At 41.2% G+C, this 15,861-nt stretch overlaps 1 protein-coding gene across 1 annotated transcript in view; it reads left to right on the top strand.

The window, feature by feature from the left end:
• The window catches only part of itfg1 (integrin alpha FG-GAP repeat containing 1), an 84,834-nt gene that overhangs the window by 9,711 nt on the left and 59,262 nt on the right, over window positions 1-15,861 (top strand). Inside the window, exons 7-8 of the mRNA XM_077520140.1 lie at window positions 8,284-8,333; window positions 12,304-12,385. Coding sequence (XP_077376266.1) covers window positions 8,284-8,333; window positions 12,304-12,385 — 132 coding nt within the window. The remainder of the gene's footprint in view (window positions 1-8,283; window positions 8,334-12,303; window positions 12,386-15,861) is intronic.

The raw sequence follows: 15,861 nt of genomic DNA, 5'->3' as shown, positions 1-15,861 counted from the left end.
TATAAAAGCATGGGACCAAAAGAAAGATTAAAGTCTCTTCTTTCATCAGGAAAAAAAAAGTATGTTTCTATCTCTTTCCGTTTTGCAGCAATTAGCATCAGAAGAGAGCCAAGTTTCATCAGTTTTCAAAAATCTATTTAAAATGTAAGTAATCTAGCTTTTTTTCTAGATGGCCCTGGTTGATCTCTGCTGCCACCTGCTGGCCGTTTGTGTAATAACTAACATTTCTGGAACCGTTCTTTGCAGTTGAGAGGCTGCATCAAAGCCATCTGTATGCTCTAGCAAAAAAAAAAAAAAAAAAAACGTATAAATACGTCTTTACGTCTATTTACACGTTATTGGGAGCAAATGAGTTAATGAGAAAACCTTTTACCTAAACTGAGGTTTACTATACATTATTTTTGACATATTCCCCCACTCAACCCCCAAAAATAAAATAAATAAATAAATCTGAGTTTTGTTACTAGGACCTTGCAGTGTAAATCCAGCCTAAGCAACGATTTTGGCTTCCATTTTGTTGTTTATTTTATCCCATGTACTCTATAGTTTCAAAGTAACATGAAGTCACAGCTAGTCAGCAAAATCTGATTTAGGCATGAACAAATATCCAAGTCATGGGTATTACAGATCCAGAAAGTATTACCTAGTTATTGTTTTTTTTTCTCCCCCCTTCTACACCTACCTCTCCATTCTCCACTCTCTGACTCCGGACTTCAAAGCCGCTTTTCTTTTCGCATTATCCTGCATGCTTACAATGGGTAATAGCTCGGAGCTGTGGTGACGGATAGCGAGGGAACAGCACACATGTAGGTGCGTGGGGGAAACATCAGGCGCTAATGCGGCAGTCACAGTGCCGACTGTCAGCTCCGGTCTGCACCGCTGCTTCTGTTTTTCTCTGCCACTGCTGCAAGGCCTTTTGTACAGGTAGTATGTAACGCTGTCCGTGTTTTCCCTCCTTGCCTTCATATTGCTTTGTTTATTTACTTGTATTTTATGCTTCTCAAACCTTTTAAATCTTTGTGTGTGTGTGTGTGTGTGTGTTTGTGTAAAGAGCCTCATATCGTCCCAATGGCAATCAACTCATTCAATGCCATTGACGGCTATAGACGTCACAGATCCATTTTAACTGTGTCAGTGATGAATCAAAGAACGAACTACCTAAATATTCATGTCCTTTGTCATAGAAAGGGCAACATGACTCCGAGCAGATGGGAGCTAGTTTATAAAAGTGCAGGCCATTTTCACAAATTGCCGATTATTTAGCAACTTTTCCGAGCATTCTAGCGACTGGTGTTTTTTTGTTGTTTTTTTGTTTTGTTTTTTGAAGGGACTAGTGAATTTAATTCAGTTTAATTGATATTACTTGTGGCTTGCATGCACAACGTTGTTGACATTTTGTGAACTTTATTTTCTATTTATTTCCATTTTCTTTAAAAGGGTGTAGCAGTTTTAGTTTGACCGCATAATCTAAATCGTAATCTCGTAGCCGTCCTCATTCCCGACAAAGAGCAAGGTGAAGTTCAAAACATGGAGCCTAAATTGAGCTTTTGAATTCAGCTCACCATGTCGCCCAATTAAGATGTATCGTCCTGATGCCCGGCCCGACTATCACATGAGAACCAAGCTTGACTTTTACTTGTGAATCGGTGCTGAACCCTAACTGAAATCCTCCCGCTTCCTTAAGAGCTCGGCAGCACTTGTGATAAGCTGCTAATTGGAAGCTTTGAAAGCACAAGCTTGGCAGAATAAAATGACTGCTCATTTTAGTGCATTTGCGTGAGTGCACGCGCACGCGTGCTTGTGTGAGGGTGTACAGGCTAGCGGTGTGAAACGAATAATTATCCACATTTCACCACATTGCGTGTGTCTTACCTCCCACATTGTTGTGCCTTTCTAGCACTTCTGTTTGTGTCATTATTGCTGTGTACTGTGGGTGTGTTGTTGTTGTTTTAGTTGTTGTACATGTTGGTGATATTCATACATAGATTGTTACACATGGAGGAAAAAGTGAGCACGTTGACTGTACTTATCCGCCATTAAATGAATTTATTGAAAAGGAGACTGAGGCAGAGGCTTTGTGATGAATTTATATTTTAGTCTGCACGGATGGTCTTGCAAACCAGGACTGCACACAGTTTTCATTGACCTGCACAATGCAACAATAGAGATCTAATGCAAGTTCCGTAACACAAATTCTCCTCTGACTCTCAGTAAAGTGCAAACTTTGGCCAAGGCCAAACAATCCAAACAAAGCAGGTCCACTTGAGTCATGTCATAAACTAAATCAGACAGGAACTATTTCTGCTGGATCCGAAAAAGAGAAAATACAATTTGGAGTTTCTAACAATAATCACATTGAACACCTTCAGTGAGAAAAACCTTCCGCAAAGACCGGCATACCAATAAAAATGGGGTGTTTTCAAGATGACCAGGTGCTCGTCACTACACACTGAATTGATTTATTTACCAAAGATCAGGAGCCTTGATCGGTCAGTTTCACATTGCAATTAGGGAGGAAAAAACAAATCACAATTTTGCACACCCCTCACCACACAAGATAATCTTTAGAGAAATCAGATAATCAGGCTTTTGCCAACTGTGATTGGAAAGCATGTAAAAAAATGCTCAAGAATAGCATGTTTATTGGTATGGGTCTGTCTACACCAGTTTAGCTTTCCAGATAAGCATAATGAAAGAGAAATTACTTAAGGAGGTTGTTCCATGTTCTTAATCCACAGTTTTTCTGCGTAATTGGTCAGAAGGATATCGCTGCTTATGATGAAAAATACCTCTGAACATACCCGTACGACAGGATAATCACTCAGGATAATCTTTTGCGACATTCGGTAATCCTAACCCTTATTTGGTTAAAACCAACAAAGATTAAAATGTCCTTTTCTGCTGCAAATCCAGTGAGCCGACTTCCTGTTAACTAACCAATAAATGGTAACAAAACACAAATTTTGTTTTTTTGTTGAATGGTTTGTTATAATGGTGTTGAACTGCACTGCCTCCTATTCAGGACTTTGTCTACTTTACATATGTTTCACTTAACATGCTTACCCAGAGTGATTTGCCCAACACACGCATCCCCCGGAAAAGTCATTCCACGCCTTGATCCACAGCTACAATGCTTAAAGACTGTCCTGGCCTCCAGTAATGTGTGTAATCTCAAGACAACCAAGAAGGTGATACCTGGTTAAAGAACTGTGCTGGTTTTCGGCCAACTTAACTTCTCTTTCTTCACTGAAGCCTTGCTATCTGTTAAGACAGGAGCGAAATAGCGAACCTGGTCTTTATCCCCCTCAGTACGCCTGCCTGGGCGAAATGGAATACAGAGACATAATGCCGCCTGAGTCAAACAGTCAACGGAGGCCTCTTAAATTGCTTCCAATCCCCTTAACAAATCTGATGGAGAGGCTATGAATAACTCGATGAGCGCTCGTATGCCATCATTCCCTGCCTCTCCTCTGCTCCCCGAGAAGTCAAAACCTTTGTATCAACTTGAATTACCTCGCCATGTGCCACCTTTGCAGCTCTCGTATTGTTTGGAACATGCTGGCCTTCAGAGCACTGTTTTTCTATCAACTCACTGCAGATAAATGACAGCCTGCTATCACATGGATGCAGAAGAGAAGGTGATGTTGACAAAGCGATTTCACTGCTTTAAAGTGTTGTGTACTGTTGTGGCTAGTTGAGTAGAGATTTTCTGGTATAGACTTTGGCCCGAGAGTGAGGCGATGGATGGGCTGAGGCAATCAATGCGTGGCATCAATTTCTACTTTCCAATGTTTTCCTCTGTAGAGCATCCGTTTTTTTGTTTTTTTGTTTTTTAATGGGTTTCAGCACCACAACTTTTCTTTAGCCATCTTGATTATTTGTGAAGGAAGTAAACATTGGCTTTTACCAGTGACATTACAACCTGTGCGTATACCGTTTTTATGGAGAGAGCAAGAGAGGTCTGTTAACATGAAAAGATGATACCAATTGATACAAATTGAGAGGAATGAAGAGACGTGAAAATAGCGAAAGCTAAAAACGTCACACACTCTGTAAATATGATCTCGTGGGATCAGAACCCTGAATGACAAATAGAACAGCCGTGACAGTCCATTAATGCGTGTCACGGAGGCGGGTGTGTGCGCGGCATGTTTGTGCATGCATTCGCTTGTGTGGGCGGGACAGTTTATCCTTTCAAGTTTCACGAGACAAAGAGACGCATCGCAGAGCCGAAATAATTAAGCAGTTGTAGATTGCCTCTTGTTGTAATTAAGAGATTTCCTCCACTATGTTGTGACTTGTTTTGCAAGGCCATTCTTTTTTTTTTTTTTTTTTTTTGCAAAAGAGAACGGCCGTGTTGCTTCTACCTCTTCCCGCGTGACTCCTTTTGTGCGTCCTTCAGCTCCATCCTTCGTACCGAGTGTGCCTTTAATTACCCCGCGACACGACATACCACTTAGAAACCTTGTCGCTGCTGTTACGCAATGGAGCGCCTGCTCCTCCCACACAAACACATTTTTAAACTCCAATATGTATGCGACTTTCCCGGCGTGTCGGAGTGTGACAGCTCGCCGCGCTCGCTCTGGCCGCTAATGCTCGGGAGTGCTCAGATCAGCTGTGGCGTCCAATTTTGTCTGCAGCTTACTTGTCAACTCAAAGCCGATATATGACACAAAACGTGTAACGCAATGCTCAGTCCAAGTGAGAAGAAAAGGTTAGCTATACTCAAATTACCAATATAGTAGGTGATATAAAATGTAGACGCATCATGTATACAAAGAACAAAACTGTGCAGAATTTTACGCAAGCATTACGACACAACAATTTTTCAGCTTGTCCACCTTGATGGTAGCAGGGCACTTCCTGGTTCACGGAAGAGTAACATAAGAGGATTTGGTCAGACTCGCACCATTTTTTAGCTTCACCAAACTAAATTGAAAAATAGTATCTTCTTTTACAGATACTGAAATATATTTGCTAAAATGTGTCAATAATTTCCCATTTTCATCGATCCATCCATTTTCTTGACCGCTCATTCCTCACAAGGGTCGTGGGGGGTGCTGGCGCCTATCTCAGCTGGCTTTGGGCAGTAGGCGTGGTACACCCCGAACTGGTTGCCAACCAATCGCTGGGCATCCTATTTTATACCTTTTGTCCAAATCAGCGCAATTGTAACCTCCAAATGTGTCGTATAACCGTCTGATGAATTTCTGGTGTCATAAATGTGGCAACAGTGATCTCGTACAGCGGAAGCTGAGTTAGTTAACTGGATTTTTTAAGGCATAAATGGATAAAATGAGAATCATAAACCTATGGTGGATCTCCACCTTTACAAGCTAAACGTTAAACCTTTGAAAAAAGCTGTTGCACTTTTTATGTTTAGCCGAGCAAAAAAAGGTACATTCAGTGACCTCTTCAAACGGTAGTTTTTGCCATGAAAAGTCAACACCAATACAGCCGAGTCATCAAATCTTCTGTGATCCACCAATACATGACACATCTGAGTTTGTCGTGTTTCGAGTGAATCTGCTAACTCCCATCTTAACCTTAATTACTTGGAGGGTTTTTTGTTTGTTTGTTTGTTTTGTTTTTGTTTTTTTTACTAATTGTGGTATTCCATTTTCCACAAACCATTATTTTTCCTTTGTACTGGAATATTGTGGGTCCAACTTCAGTTGGCTGTCATCTCTAAGACTTTTATATTTAAGAATAATGTTTTAAGATGAGTTTGAAATGACATTCTAGTGTTTTGTTTTTATAGTTTGAGGTATGCTGATGGTTTAAACTAGTATCTATAAACATTTTTAGGGGGAACTATTCGCGCCATTTCTGTCCCCTGTGAATAGCGGGGTGTTTACTGTAATCCATTATTCAGGCTGAGAAGTTGCCGTTGTCACTGAAGAGTCATTGAATAGCACCTGTACAAAAATTTAATGGATCCCGACACAAAAGCCGCACAAGTAATGGACCCAGAGTCAGTCTAAGTAGCAATGTCTCTAAGGGAAAAACGTCTAACAACCAGGTCCTTTACTTTAAGCAAATCATCTTAGTTATGCCTCCGTACATTGATGTTAACTCAAATGAGTCTCTGGATTGAATGCAAATGTCTGGGGTAAACTGTAAAACCTGCTTACAAGTGAGCGATGGCGGCAGCAGATGGGTTTATATGGCTTGCTAACAGCTCCTCCCAAGGCTGACATGGGATATAAGTAGATGAACGAGACAGACACTGGGACAGAGAAGGATCATTTGTGAAAAAGAGCTCATTTTCTGAGTTACCGGTAATCAAACGGATACTCCAGATCTTTTCCTTAAACAGGAAAACCTTTCTGGGAGTGTCAGGCAGAATATGGTGGTCTGAATGGCTAGGCATATAGGTTTGAAGTAAAGTATGAATTAAGTTCATATTTTCTCAGAACAGATCAAACCAAATCATCTGAGTCTGCAGTGCTTCGGCTGAGTCCGTTAGACCATTGAATCATTTGACTTTGTGGTGTTTGCGGTCAGTCCACTAACACCTGAACTGTCCGAGTTTGTAGTATTTATGGCGAGTTTACCAACTCAATTCTGCAGTAAACTGATCATGTTTGCCAAATTGCACTGATACAAATAAAACAACTAAACATGTGGTGTTTCCAGTGCAGTTGTATTTCAGGTCAGTGTTCCTAACAAGCTTTTTTTTATTATTATTATTATTATTATTTTATTTTATTTTTTTTTGTCCATCATCAGTGATTTTGCACAAAAAGGACTGTTTTCAGATTGATGTTTTTATTTAATAAAGCCAAGATTATTATTCAAGCTAATGCAAATTAATTGCTGATTATTAAAAAAATATATATATATTCACTTTAAATATTATGGACTATTTTAGTAGGGATGTAACGCTTCACAGAAGCCACGGTTCAGTACGTACCTCGGTTTTGGGGTCACTGTTCGGTACGAAGTTCTGTATAAAATGAAAAAAATGACAAAAAGTAAAAAACAAAAACAACAACAACAAAAAAAGAATTCTCGTTTTCATTTATTTTTAGCAGAGAGTGGTGCAAATAACTGTATGTCCAACATAGTGTCATTTGGAACTTTTTGAAATACCTAAGAAGATGACTTGGTATAAGGTGCAGATTACCAATTAAAAGTATGGTCGTTGTTTGAGTGTGTGCACCAAACCGTGTCATCCGAATCAAGACTGTTCGGCACGAATACATAAACCGTTACACTCCTACCATTTAGCAAAACTAAGGAAAAAGTGCCTCTGCCTACTCACTGTCAGCTCAGACTCTAAGTAAGGGAGGAAGTACTCATCATTCTGCACCCTGCTAGGCGATGGCGAGACTAAAGCCCACGAAAGTGTCGAAATGATTGATATTTTAGTGAGAGAAGTTGTGGAGTGGAGGCAAGAGTTTCCCAGAGATAAAACTTGGCGAGATGACGCCCCGCAGCGAGACTGTGGAATGTTTTACCGAATGATCTGCACTCTCCACCGAAGCTAATCAGCCAATCACGGCTGGATCCTGCCTAAGAGGGCTGATTGGCTGATTAAGGCGAAACTCATCAACACGCCACCCGGCGCGTCTCCAATGCCTTCTCAGTTCCCCACCAGCTTGTCAGGATGCCATACATCCCTTTTATTCTCTTAGCAAATTCTATCAAATGCTGCTCTTGTATTTGTTTTTCCACTTTGTGCTGTTTGATTCAACACAAATAAGATCAGTCTGGTTTCATCAAAGACTACAGAAAATTGAGAATATTTAATATTGAGAAGCTGAAATTCCAAATTCAAATGAGTGAATAGTTGCGTAAAAACAGCAACAAAAGAAGCTCATCATTTTGAACATAACATATAAATTGTCTTTGTAAGTGTATTCGTATGAATATAGCTTAAAAAACATTTGCATATCATTTATGTTCTGTTTTTATTTACATCTTACACAATGTCGTAAATTCATTGAATTGGGGGTTGGATAGCCTGACTTTTTATTTTATTTTCTTGACATGAATGTCACGCGGTGCCATATGTATCTCGCTACATTTCTCCCTGAATGTCTTAAAACTCATCATAAAGTTAAGTCAGTTGCTGCAATTATTCCAACCGTTCCCTTACTCTCACCTCTTTTACAGTCAGGAGTTACTAGAGGGGGGAAAAATGTATAAAAATACTAAAGAGGGAAAACACACAGTATGCGATTGTGTTGTCCATGATGTGAAGCTCTGCATCATTATTGCTGCTTGTGGATTTAATATGATTCGCATGACTTAACCAGTCGCCTTTCTACCTTTTAGATTTGTTCCTGACAATCGAAGGGCCGAAGTTTGAGACCTGGATTAGCAAGGTACATGATATTTTATTTTTAGCGCACATCCATCTACAGCAGGGGTGGCAAACTGCCGTCCTCGAGGGCCGGAGTCCTGCAGGTTTTATAGATTTCCCTACTCGAAGTGCAGCTGACTCCAATTAACAGGCTCGTTATCAGGATTCTGCAGAGCTTGCTGATGAGCTGATCATGAATCAGCTGTGTTGAAGAAGGGAAATATCCAAAACCAGCAGGAATGCGGCCCTCGAGGACCGGATCTCGCCACCCCTGATCGACAGCCACAGATGATGATAAAGTCACTAAAAAACTTGACTTAAAATTCATTTTTATATTTGGCACATATTTCACACAGTTTGCTAGTAGTAGTCATCATGGTGGCTAGTGGTTAGCATGTTTTAAGGTTTGGGGTTTGAATCTCTTCTCCGGCTTTCCTGTGTGGAGTTTTCATGTTCTACGCATGTTTTCATGTTTTGTTTTGTTTTTTGTTTGTTTTTTCCCCCTGTGTGTTCCAGTTCTTTCCGACATTGCAAATGCATACATGCTGTGTGAATGTGAGTGCCGACGCTTGTTTGTCTGTGGGCCCTGAAACTGGCTAGCAACTAGTCCCAGATGTATCCAGCAACTTGCCCAACATCAGGCTACTAATTTGCTAACAAGGCACTGTAGAAGGAGCAGGCAGCAACTTCTTTTTAGGAAGATTGCAAAAATACGTGGATAGGCGTGGATACAGTAATCGCCTGATCTTTGCATGAGGTAGGAACCAACGCCTGACACACAAAGTGACAACATCCTGGTATGTATGAATGATTCACATTCTATAAACTTGCCCCCAAAACAATTCAATATAATTTCAAAACCCTTCAAAGTAAATGGCTTACAGATTATTTGATTACTATTTCCCACTTTAGTTAGCGCTTTGGCAGCATCTATGCAAAGAGTGAATTTTGCAATGAATAACTTTGACTATGTTCCAAAGGGGAAAAAATATGTAAATGGATTTGTGAACAGTGAACCAAATGTTTTTCGTAATTCAGCAGGATAGTTTGAGGAGAGCTTGTGTTCTGTCAAACATAAGAAAGATGCATTTAATAGCGTGTTTATCTTTGCCCATTGTTTTTGGAGCACTAACAACACTTTTTTGTTGTTCTTCACCCAACCAACTCCACAACCGAAAGGTGTTAACCCGCTGATCAGAGTCGATGAGTCATGAAGCACCCACACCTCTGTTCATTTGTGATCTGTGAAGCTTCAGTGGGCTGCTGGATTGTCGTATGCTGCTACTGCAGGACTAGTTAATATTCTGCCGGTGCAGAGCCAGCGGAGACTGTGTGGCTGTTTTTTTGTGCGTGTCTGTTGTGGGAAAGTGTACGTGCGTGCGCACATATATGTGTGTAGCGCATGCACATATATGTGTGTGTTTGCGTGTGCGCGTGTGTCTCTGTCTAGTCCCTTCGAGTGCACATGTGTGCGCGTGTGTGTGTGTGTTGTGAGGGTGGTGCAGACGGGGGCCCCGTTTGAAATTCAGCAGGTTGAGGCACAAGGCGAGCAGCAGTGTATCTTATCGCGGCGAGAGGGAATGGGAGGAGGCCCGGCAAGAAGAAACAGGATGGGGGTTGGCAGTGCAATTGTGAAGAGCCAGGGATGAAAAAAAAGGAAAAATGAGCAAATAACCTAGAAGAGTGTTTAGAATTTTCGACCATAATAACAGGGCCCCCACCCCCATCCTTCATTTATGCTCGCCAAGGATGTTTTTCCGTTTAGCACTTTGAGGATGTCTTCGTTGAGGTGGTTTGCTGGAAATGTTGTCCCAAGGCCTAAAGGCAGAGGAGGGAGACTATTACTGTTCTCTTTTTTGATATGTGATGCTAATTTGAGGACACAGCTTGGTTGAACACGTACCTGTGGTCAAATTATTTTCAAACTTTTCGATGACTTTTCCATCAGTTTTTTTCCACACAGATTTCATGAGTTTGTATTTTAAAATAATTCTGTTCAACCACAATTCAAAAGCAGTGTCAGATTTTCATTAGCTAAATTTTCATTTATATATTTTTTTGTATTTATTGTTACTTTTGTCACATTCACGTTATTTATGTGACCACTGTGGGGTTTTTCTTTCATTAACAGAGAAATAATCCATATAATACATGCATACATATATATTGTACATACTTATATACTGTACATAAATACGTACATACATACTAGGGCTGTGTACAAATTGGCGGTGACTCAAATTCACCAACTCACGCTCACAATGACTAGCCGGTCATGAACCCGACTCCAGCTCTTGACATCACAAGTCCACGTCCCATTGCTGGGACCAACACATGAATATTACAGTACATACAATCATTTCATTGTGATCTTACATACAAACAGTTTATGTCTTTACATTCTTTTATTATATTTTGGCAGGCTGAATGGATTAATGACATTTGATCCAAAACGGATTTCTTTTGTGGTAATAATAAGTAAATGTAATTATGAGCTTAGTCACAAAATGAACAAAATCCTGTCAAGCGATCCTCCTTATGTCCTCTTCCTGCGTCCTGCCCTCCTTGTGTTGTAATGTCATTATCTAAAAGAAATCAGGCACTGAGAAGGACGAGGCAAAGGTCAACAAGCTGTTGTGAGGAGAGGTGTTTGTTAAAGGTCAACTCCACGTCGGCTATTATAATGCGGGAGTACTGTACTTGCCGAATGACAAAGCTGTGCGCTTATTCAGCCGGTGTGCAAACCGGCGAGCGGTGCCGGCTGCATAGCACGACCCCCGGAATGTTCATCAGTCACGTTACTTACGTTCTCTGCGTCTCCACTTTGAACGTATGTGCACTGTGTTGACAATAGTGACACTTTGCACAGGTCAGGTGCACTGTGTTGTACAGTGGTTCTCTATAGTGTGTGGCCGTGTGCAAGTGGCTTCGAGTAATGTGAACAGAAGGGACTCTAATAAGATGATGTGTTATCCTTTCATCTTTGCACATCAAATCCACGGACACACACAGGCGCGCACACACAGGCACATGCACTGTTTTAATCATGACATTTAGCAATCACCAGCCTGCGCCAGTCAATCATACTGGCTAAGATCTGATCTTCAATTAGTTAACACCCATGTCTGACGTGCATGCGTGCGCGTGTGCGTGTGTGTGTTCTTTTGAAATGTGTGACTGTAAGAAAGCTTTATTAGTAATGCAATAATAATATACATCTTTAAGTCCTTTTCACTTTTAAAGGTGCATCATTTGTCAGGAATATGCTTATCGCTGGCATCAGGCTAACACCTCATAAGTCACATTTTGGCAATTTTTTTTTTTTTTTTTTTTTTTTTTTTTTTTTTTTTCCAATAAATCTATAGTTTTGGTCAGTACACACGTGTGGGTGTCATTTTTCTGAATTATTGACCAATCTACAGTGTTGAAAATGGCTTTTTCTCTATGATGATGTAATGTTAATGGTTGAACTAACATGCCATTTTAGGGTTCTCTTGAAAGTGACAATTCTCGAGGTACAAGGCCCGACGCCAGCGATTTGCGCAATGAATAGAAAAGCTGAACATAAGGAGCTGTGGCCATGTAAAATTTCACAAATCTTTTCTGCCATTGCCATACTGCTTATTTTGCTGCTGCTGCCATTGATTCTTGTTGTGAAGCTCTGGTGCCAACAGCATAAGGGTGAGCCTTGCTACAGTGGTCAGAAGGTGACTGCTCCATTAATTTTCATGCTACATTTGACTGATATGGATAGGCCCCATGCGTTTGGGCTTCTACAAGCTGGTGTTCTACAAAACTGAGTTGTGGCATTGTTTGGAGTGGAATTTTTAAGAAAATTGTTTTTATGTTTTCAGGGGTAAAGTTGAATCTTCTTGCATAAAAAGAAAAGAGGCTAAATGATTGTGGTTTTTGTCTAGAATTGTGTATTTAACATGCTGATGAGTATTATTCATGTTTCCTTTTATTTTTCTTCTTCTTTCACATGATGTCAGGATGGCAACTTCAGCCGGGCAACTGTTCTGCCTGAAGACCCTCCCTTCCCCAACGTGGGTCAATCATCCTTTGCTGATTTTGGTGAGTACAACACACACATAGAATTCATAGAAGTCAAGTTGTTCCATATATTTTTTCCCCTTTTAAAACTGGTTAAACAGTAAGCTTGGGACATGCAATGCTAGTTATCCGGAGAGGTTGATTGGAAATAGTATATTTTTGCTCTGTTTCCAAAAGTTAACATAGATTAATACAGGCTTGAGATAAATTGAAGTGGTCATCTACAAACAGTAGTCATTTGAATCCTTCAGAAAATGTGAATAAAGTACATGCCCCATAAAAATGTTTGATTTTGACAGACGTACCAGCCATTCACTACCAAGTTGTGGTTCACTGGGAAACTTTGCGAACGTTGCCAGACTTCGGAGTAAGGATGATTACCGGTTTGACAGTTTACTGTAGTTTCAATAACCGCTAATACTGCACGTCACCGATAATGAGCTCTTCTTTTCTTTTTTTGAGTTGACTTCTAAGCAGGGTACAATAAATATGATTGGCTGCTAGGATAGTTGCATAAATGAGCCGCCTCTTTGAAGTAAATGAGAGTCTAGTCACTCTTGGCAAGCAGAGAGTGAAGGGGTGAGCAATTGGGGAGATAGTGAGACACTATCCCCAAGGACAGTGATGGGACACTGTGACTTGCTAAGAAGAATTAAAACAGAAGACAAATGTCAACATTTATTTATTTAGATTGTGTTTAATGAGAAAAAGAAAAATCTGTTTTTATTTACCCAAATATTTGAAAAAGGACATTTTTGACCAAAATTTTTGCTAACGGTTATCGTACCGTCAGAATCTAACATTGGCCCAGGCCTACTGGAGTGTAGACACCACAAACCAGATGGTGAAAGAAATTAGCATTCTCTAGAGCATCTATTCAGTCAGATAAGCTAAAGAAAGTTTTCTCCTAATGACTGCGTCAGTGAGACAAGGCTTATGAGCCATCATCAATTTTGAGACCACCACTCCGAGTGGATTACTACAGTGGCCTCGCTAACGAACTAATTCCATTCTAAAGACTCGAAAATACACCCTTACACCCAAGATCTACTCATCCCAAACACCAGCAACCTCCATCACAATGCTGACAGCCCCCATCACACATTCCACGACCCCCCACCTTCTATCAAACCAGCTTTCTCCATTCAAAAGCAGAATATAACAAATTTTGACAAATCTCTGGAGTCCCATCCTGCTTCAAACGCTCCACTGTCATCCAAATCCCAAACAACCCTGCAATTTTTGTACTGAACTGCAGGCCTGTGGCCCTGACATGAATAGTGACTCGTGAAGTCCTTTGAACACCTCATGTTGGATCACCTGAAGCACATCACGGAACCCCCGCTGGACCCATTGCAGTTTAGCTATGAGCACTGCAGGTGAGGTTTGGGAAGAACTACGTCATCCACGCCCACCATCAATACCGCCCCACAAAGATGTATTTCCTCTGTTCACTGCTCTTCTTACGCCACACAAACCAATGCACTGCAAGGCACGCAACTGTAATATCCCTGAAGGTTGCAGAACACACCATAGCCATCTACCTAATGAGCACGAGTCTGCATTTCGACAGGAACTGGAGCAGCTGGTATTCTGGTGCTGCAGCATCGACTGTAAAGTAGATCTGTGTTCATCCATCACAGTCTGGTTTGATGCAGCTACAAAGGAGAAAATCTGACTGCAATGGACAGTTGAAGCTGCCGAGACTACTCATCATAACCACCTTCCAAGTTCCCTCTCTTGAGGACTTGCACTCTGCAAGAGCTAAGATAAGGGCAGGAATTAATATCCTCCTGGATTTACCCCAACCTGGACACCACCTTTTCCAATTCCTTCTCTCTGGTAGGCTTTTTAGAATAATCCAGACTAAAACCAGCAGGCATTACAGTAGTTTCTTTCCCCTTGCCATTTACTTTTATTATTATTAAATATTTCAATGTCACTTTGACAATTTTCCCATCTGTGTACTGTTCTTTATTGTATTCATCATTGTAGCATCATTACTCTTCTTTATTTGGACATTTGGTGCTGATTGGTACTGCCGTACGCCTGAACACCTTACAATATCCAGTATTCCACATTGTTGACTAGTATTGCCACACTACTAGCTAGAGTATACGTAGACTTATAGCTCTGTAATAGTAAATAGCTAGCTAGCCAGCATTACAAGAACTGTAACTCAGTTGGACAGGTCTTATTGGGAGGCCAATTGGACAGAAAATGGTTCAAGTAAACACCTAAAAAGCTGCATCTTGTGCAGGACCGGATTTAACGGTACCGGTTGGTGTGCGAGAGGCTCCCTGGCTAAGTCCCTTAAGCCTCCTCTGCATTTGAAGCCTGCTCATCCTCTAACTTTCTCCCGCCGTCGCCATTGCCAGACGAGGCTAATCTACACAACGCACAAAACACACACGCACGCCCACACCCTTACACACACACACACACACACACAAATTTTTGTGAACGTCTTATCCCCCTTAAACAATCTTGGCCGGTGTGAGTCATTGTTCGTCTCGGCTTTACACATTTCTTCACCACAAATCTCCGCAGGCTCGCTTTAATCGCCGCGCTGCCGCAAAAGTGGCCTGTGGGGCACTCTTGACTGGGTTTACCTCGGACGATGGCAATGGTGCTTTGTCATTAATAAACAGCCAGGTGCCATGCAAAAGATGGGAAATCAGAAATGACCAACATGTCGGTAACGTCACGCTCAGTCATTTCAAGTTTAGGCTTACGGCCCTGTGCAGCTGTGTAATTTTGTTCTTCTTAAGAAAAAGTGCCTGTGATTTTTCTGTTAACAGTTGGTTATTTTCCACTGTCATATGCTTCCAACCACACTTGTGTGACAAGTGCACTGTAGCACCCAAGCAATTATTCCAGTGTCTCAGAACTACAAGTCACGATCGCTTACGAGTTAGCATGAGTTCTCCGTTGTCATCTCTTCGTGATAACGATAGGCCTACTTGTCAGAAGTGTTGCTTATTCACCACCATGGAGGCGGTGACTAGTGACTTAAGAGTGGTTCGCCACTGTGTTTAGACACCCTCTAGCTAGTTAGCTAGCTAATGCTCATTGCTAGCTAGCTGGTATGGCGAAGTGCATACCACTTGCATTCCCAAACAGTTTGCCACCGTGAATATCGGGCCCTGCTAATATTTATTATGTAGTTTTATAATCACTTTCTGAAAACTGCTTTACGTCTGTCTGTGTTGCATTTTTGTGTATTTTTCCATGTGTTCCCAAAGTATTTATTGCATGACGCACGTGCACACACAAAGCTGGCATCAACAAAGAACTCTTTCTCGCCGCGCTTCGGTTCCGGAAGTGCCACTTTAGCAACGCTGCCCTTGTTAGCTGATGATGGAGGCCTATGAGGGTCACACTTCTTCTAATCTCGCAATTCAGTGAGAAGAAAGAGAACTGCCTCCCTAGATGAAACATGCCGTTATCGTTCATTCTGCTTGACCCGTCTCCTTCTCAACCTCGGTTATCCTCCT

The sequence above is a fragment of the Festucalex cinctus genome, chromosome 4 (genome assembly GCF_051991245.1).
Source record: "Festucalex cinctus isolate MCC-2025b chromosome 4, RoL_Fcin_1.0, whole genome shotgun sequence".
NCBI classification, from domain to species: domain Eukaryota; kingdom Metazoa; phylum Chordata; class Actinopteri; order Syngnathiformes; family Syngnathidae; genus Festucalex; species Festucalex cinctus.
The sequence above is the reverse complement of the archived record's forward strand: the minus strand, read 5'-3'. Positions and strand labels throughout refer to the sequence as shown.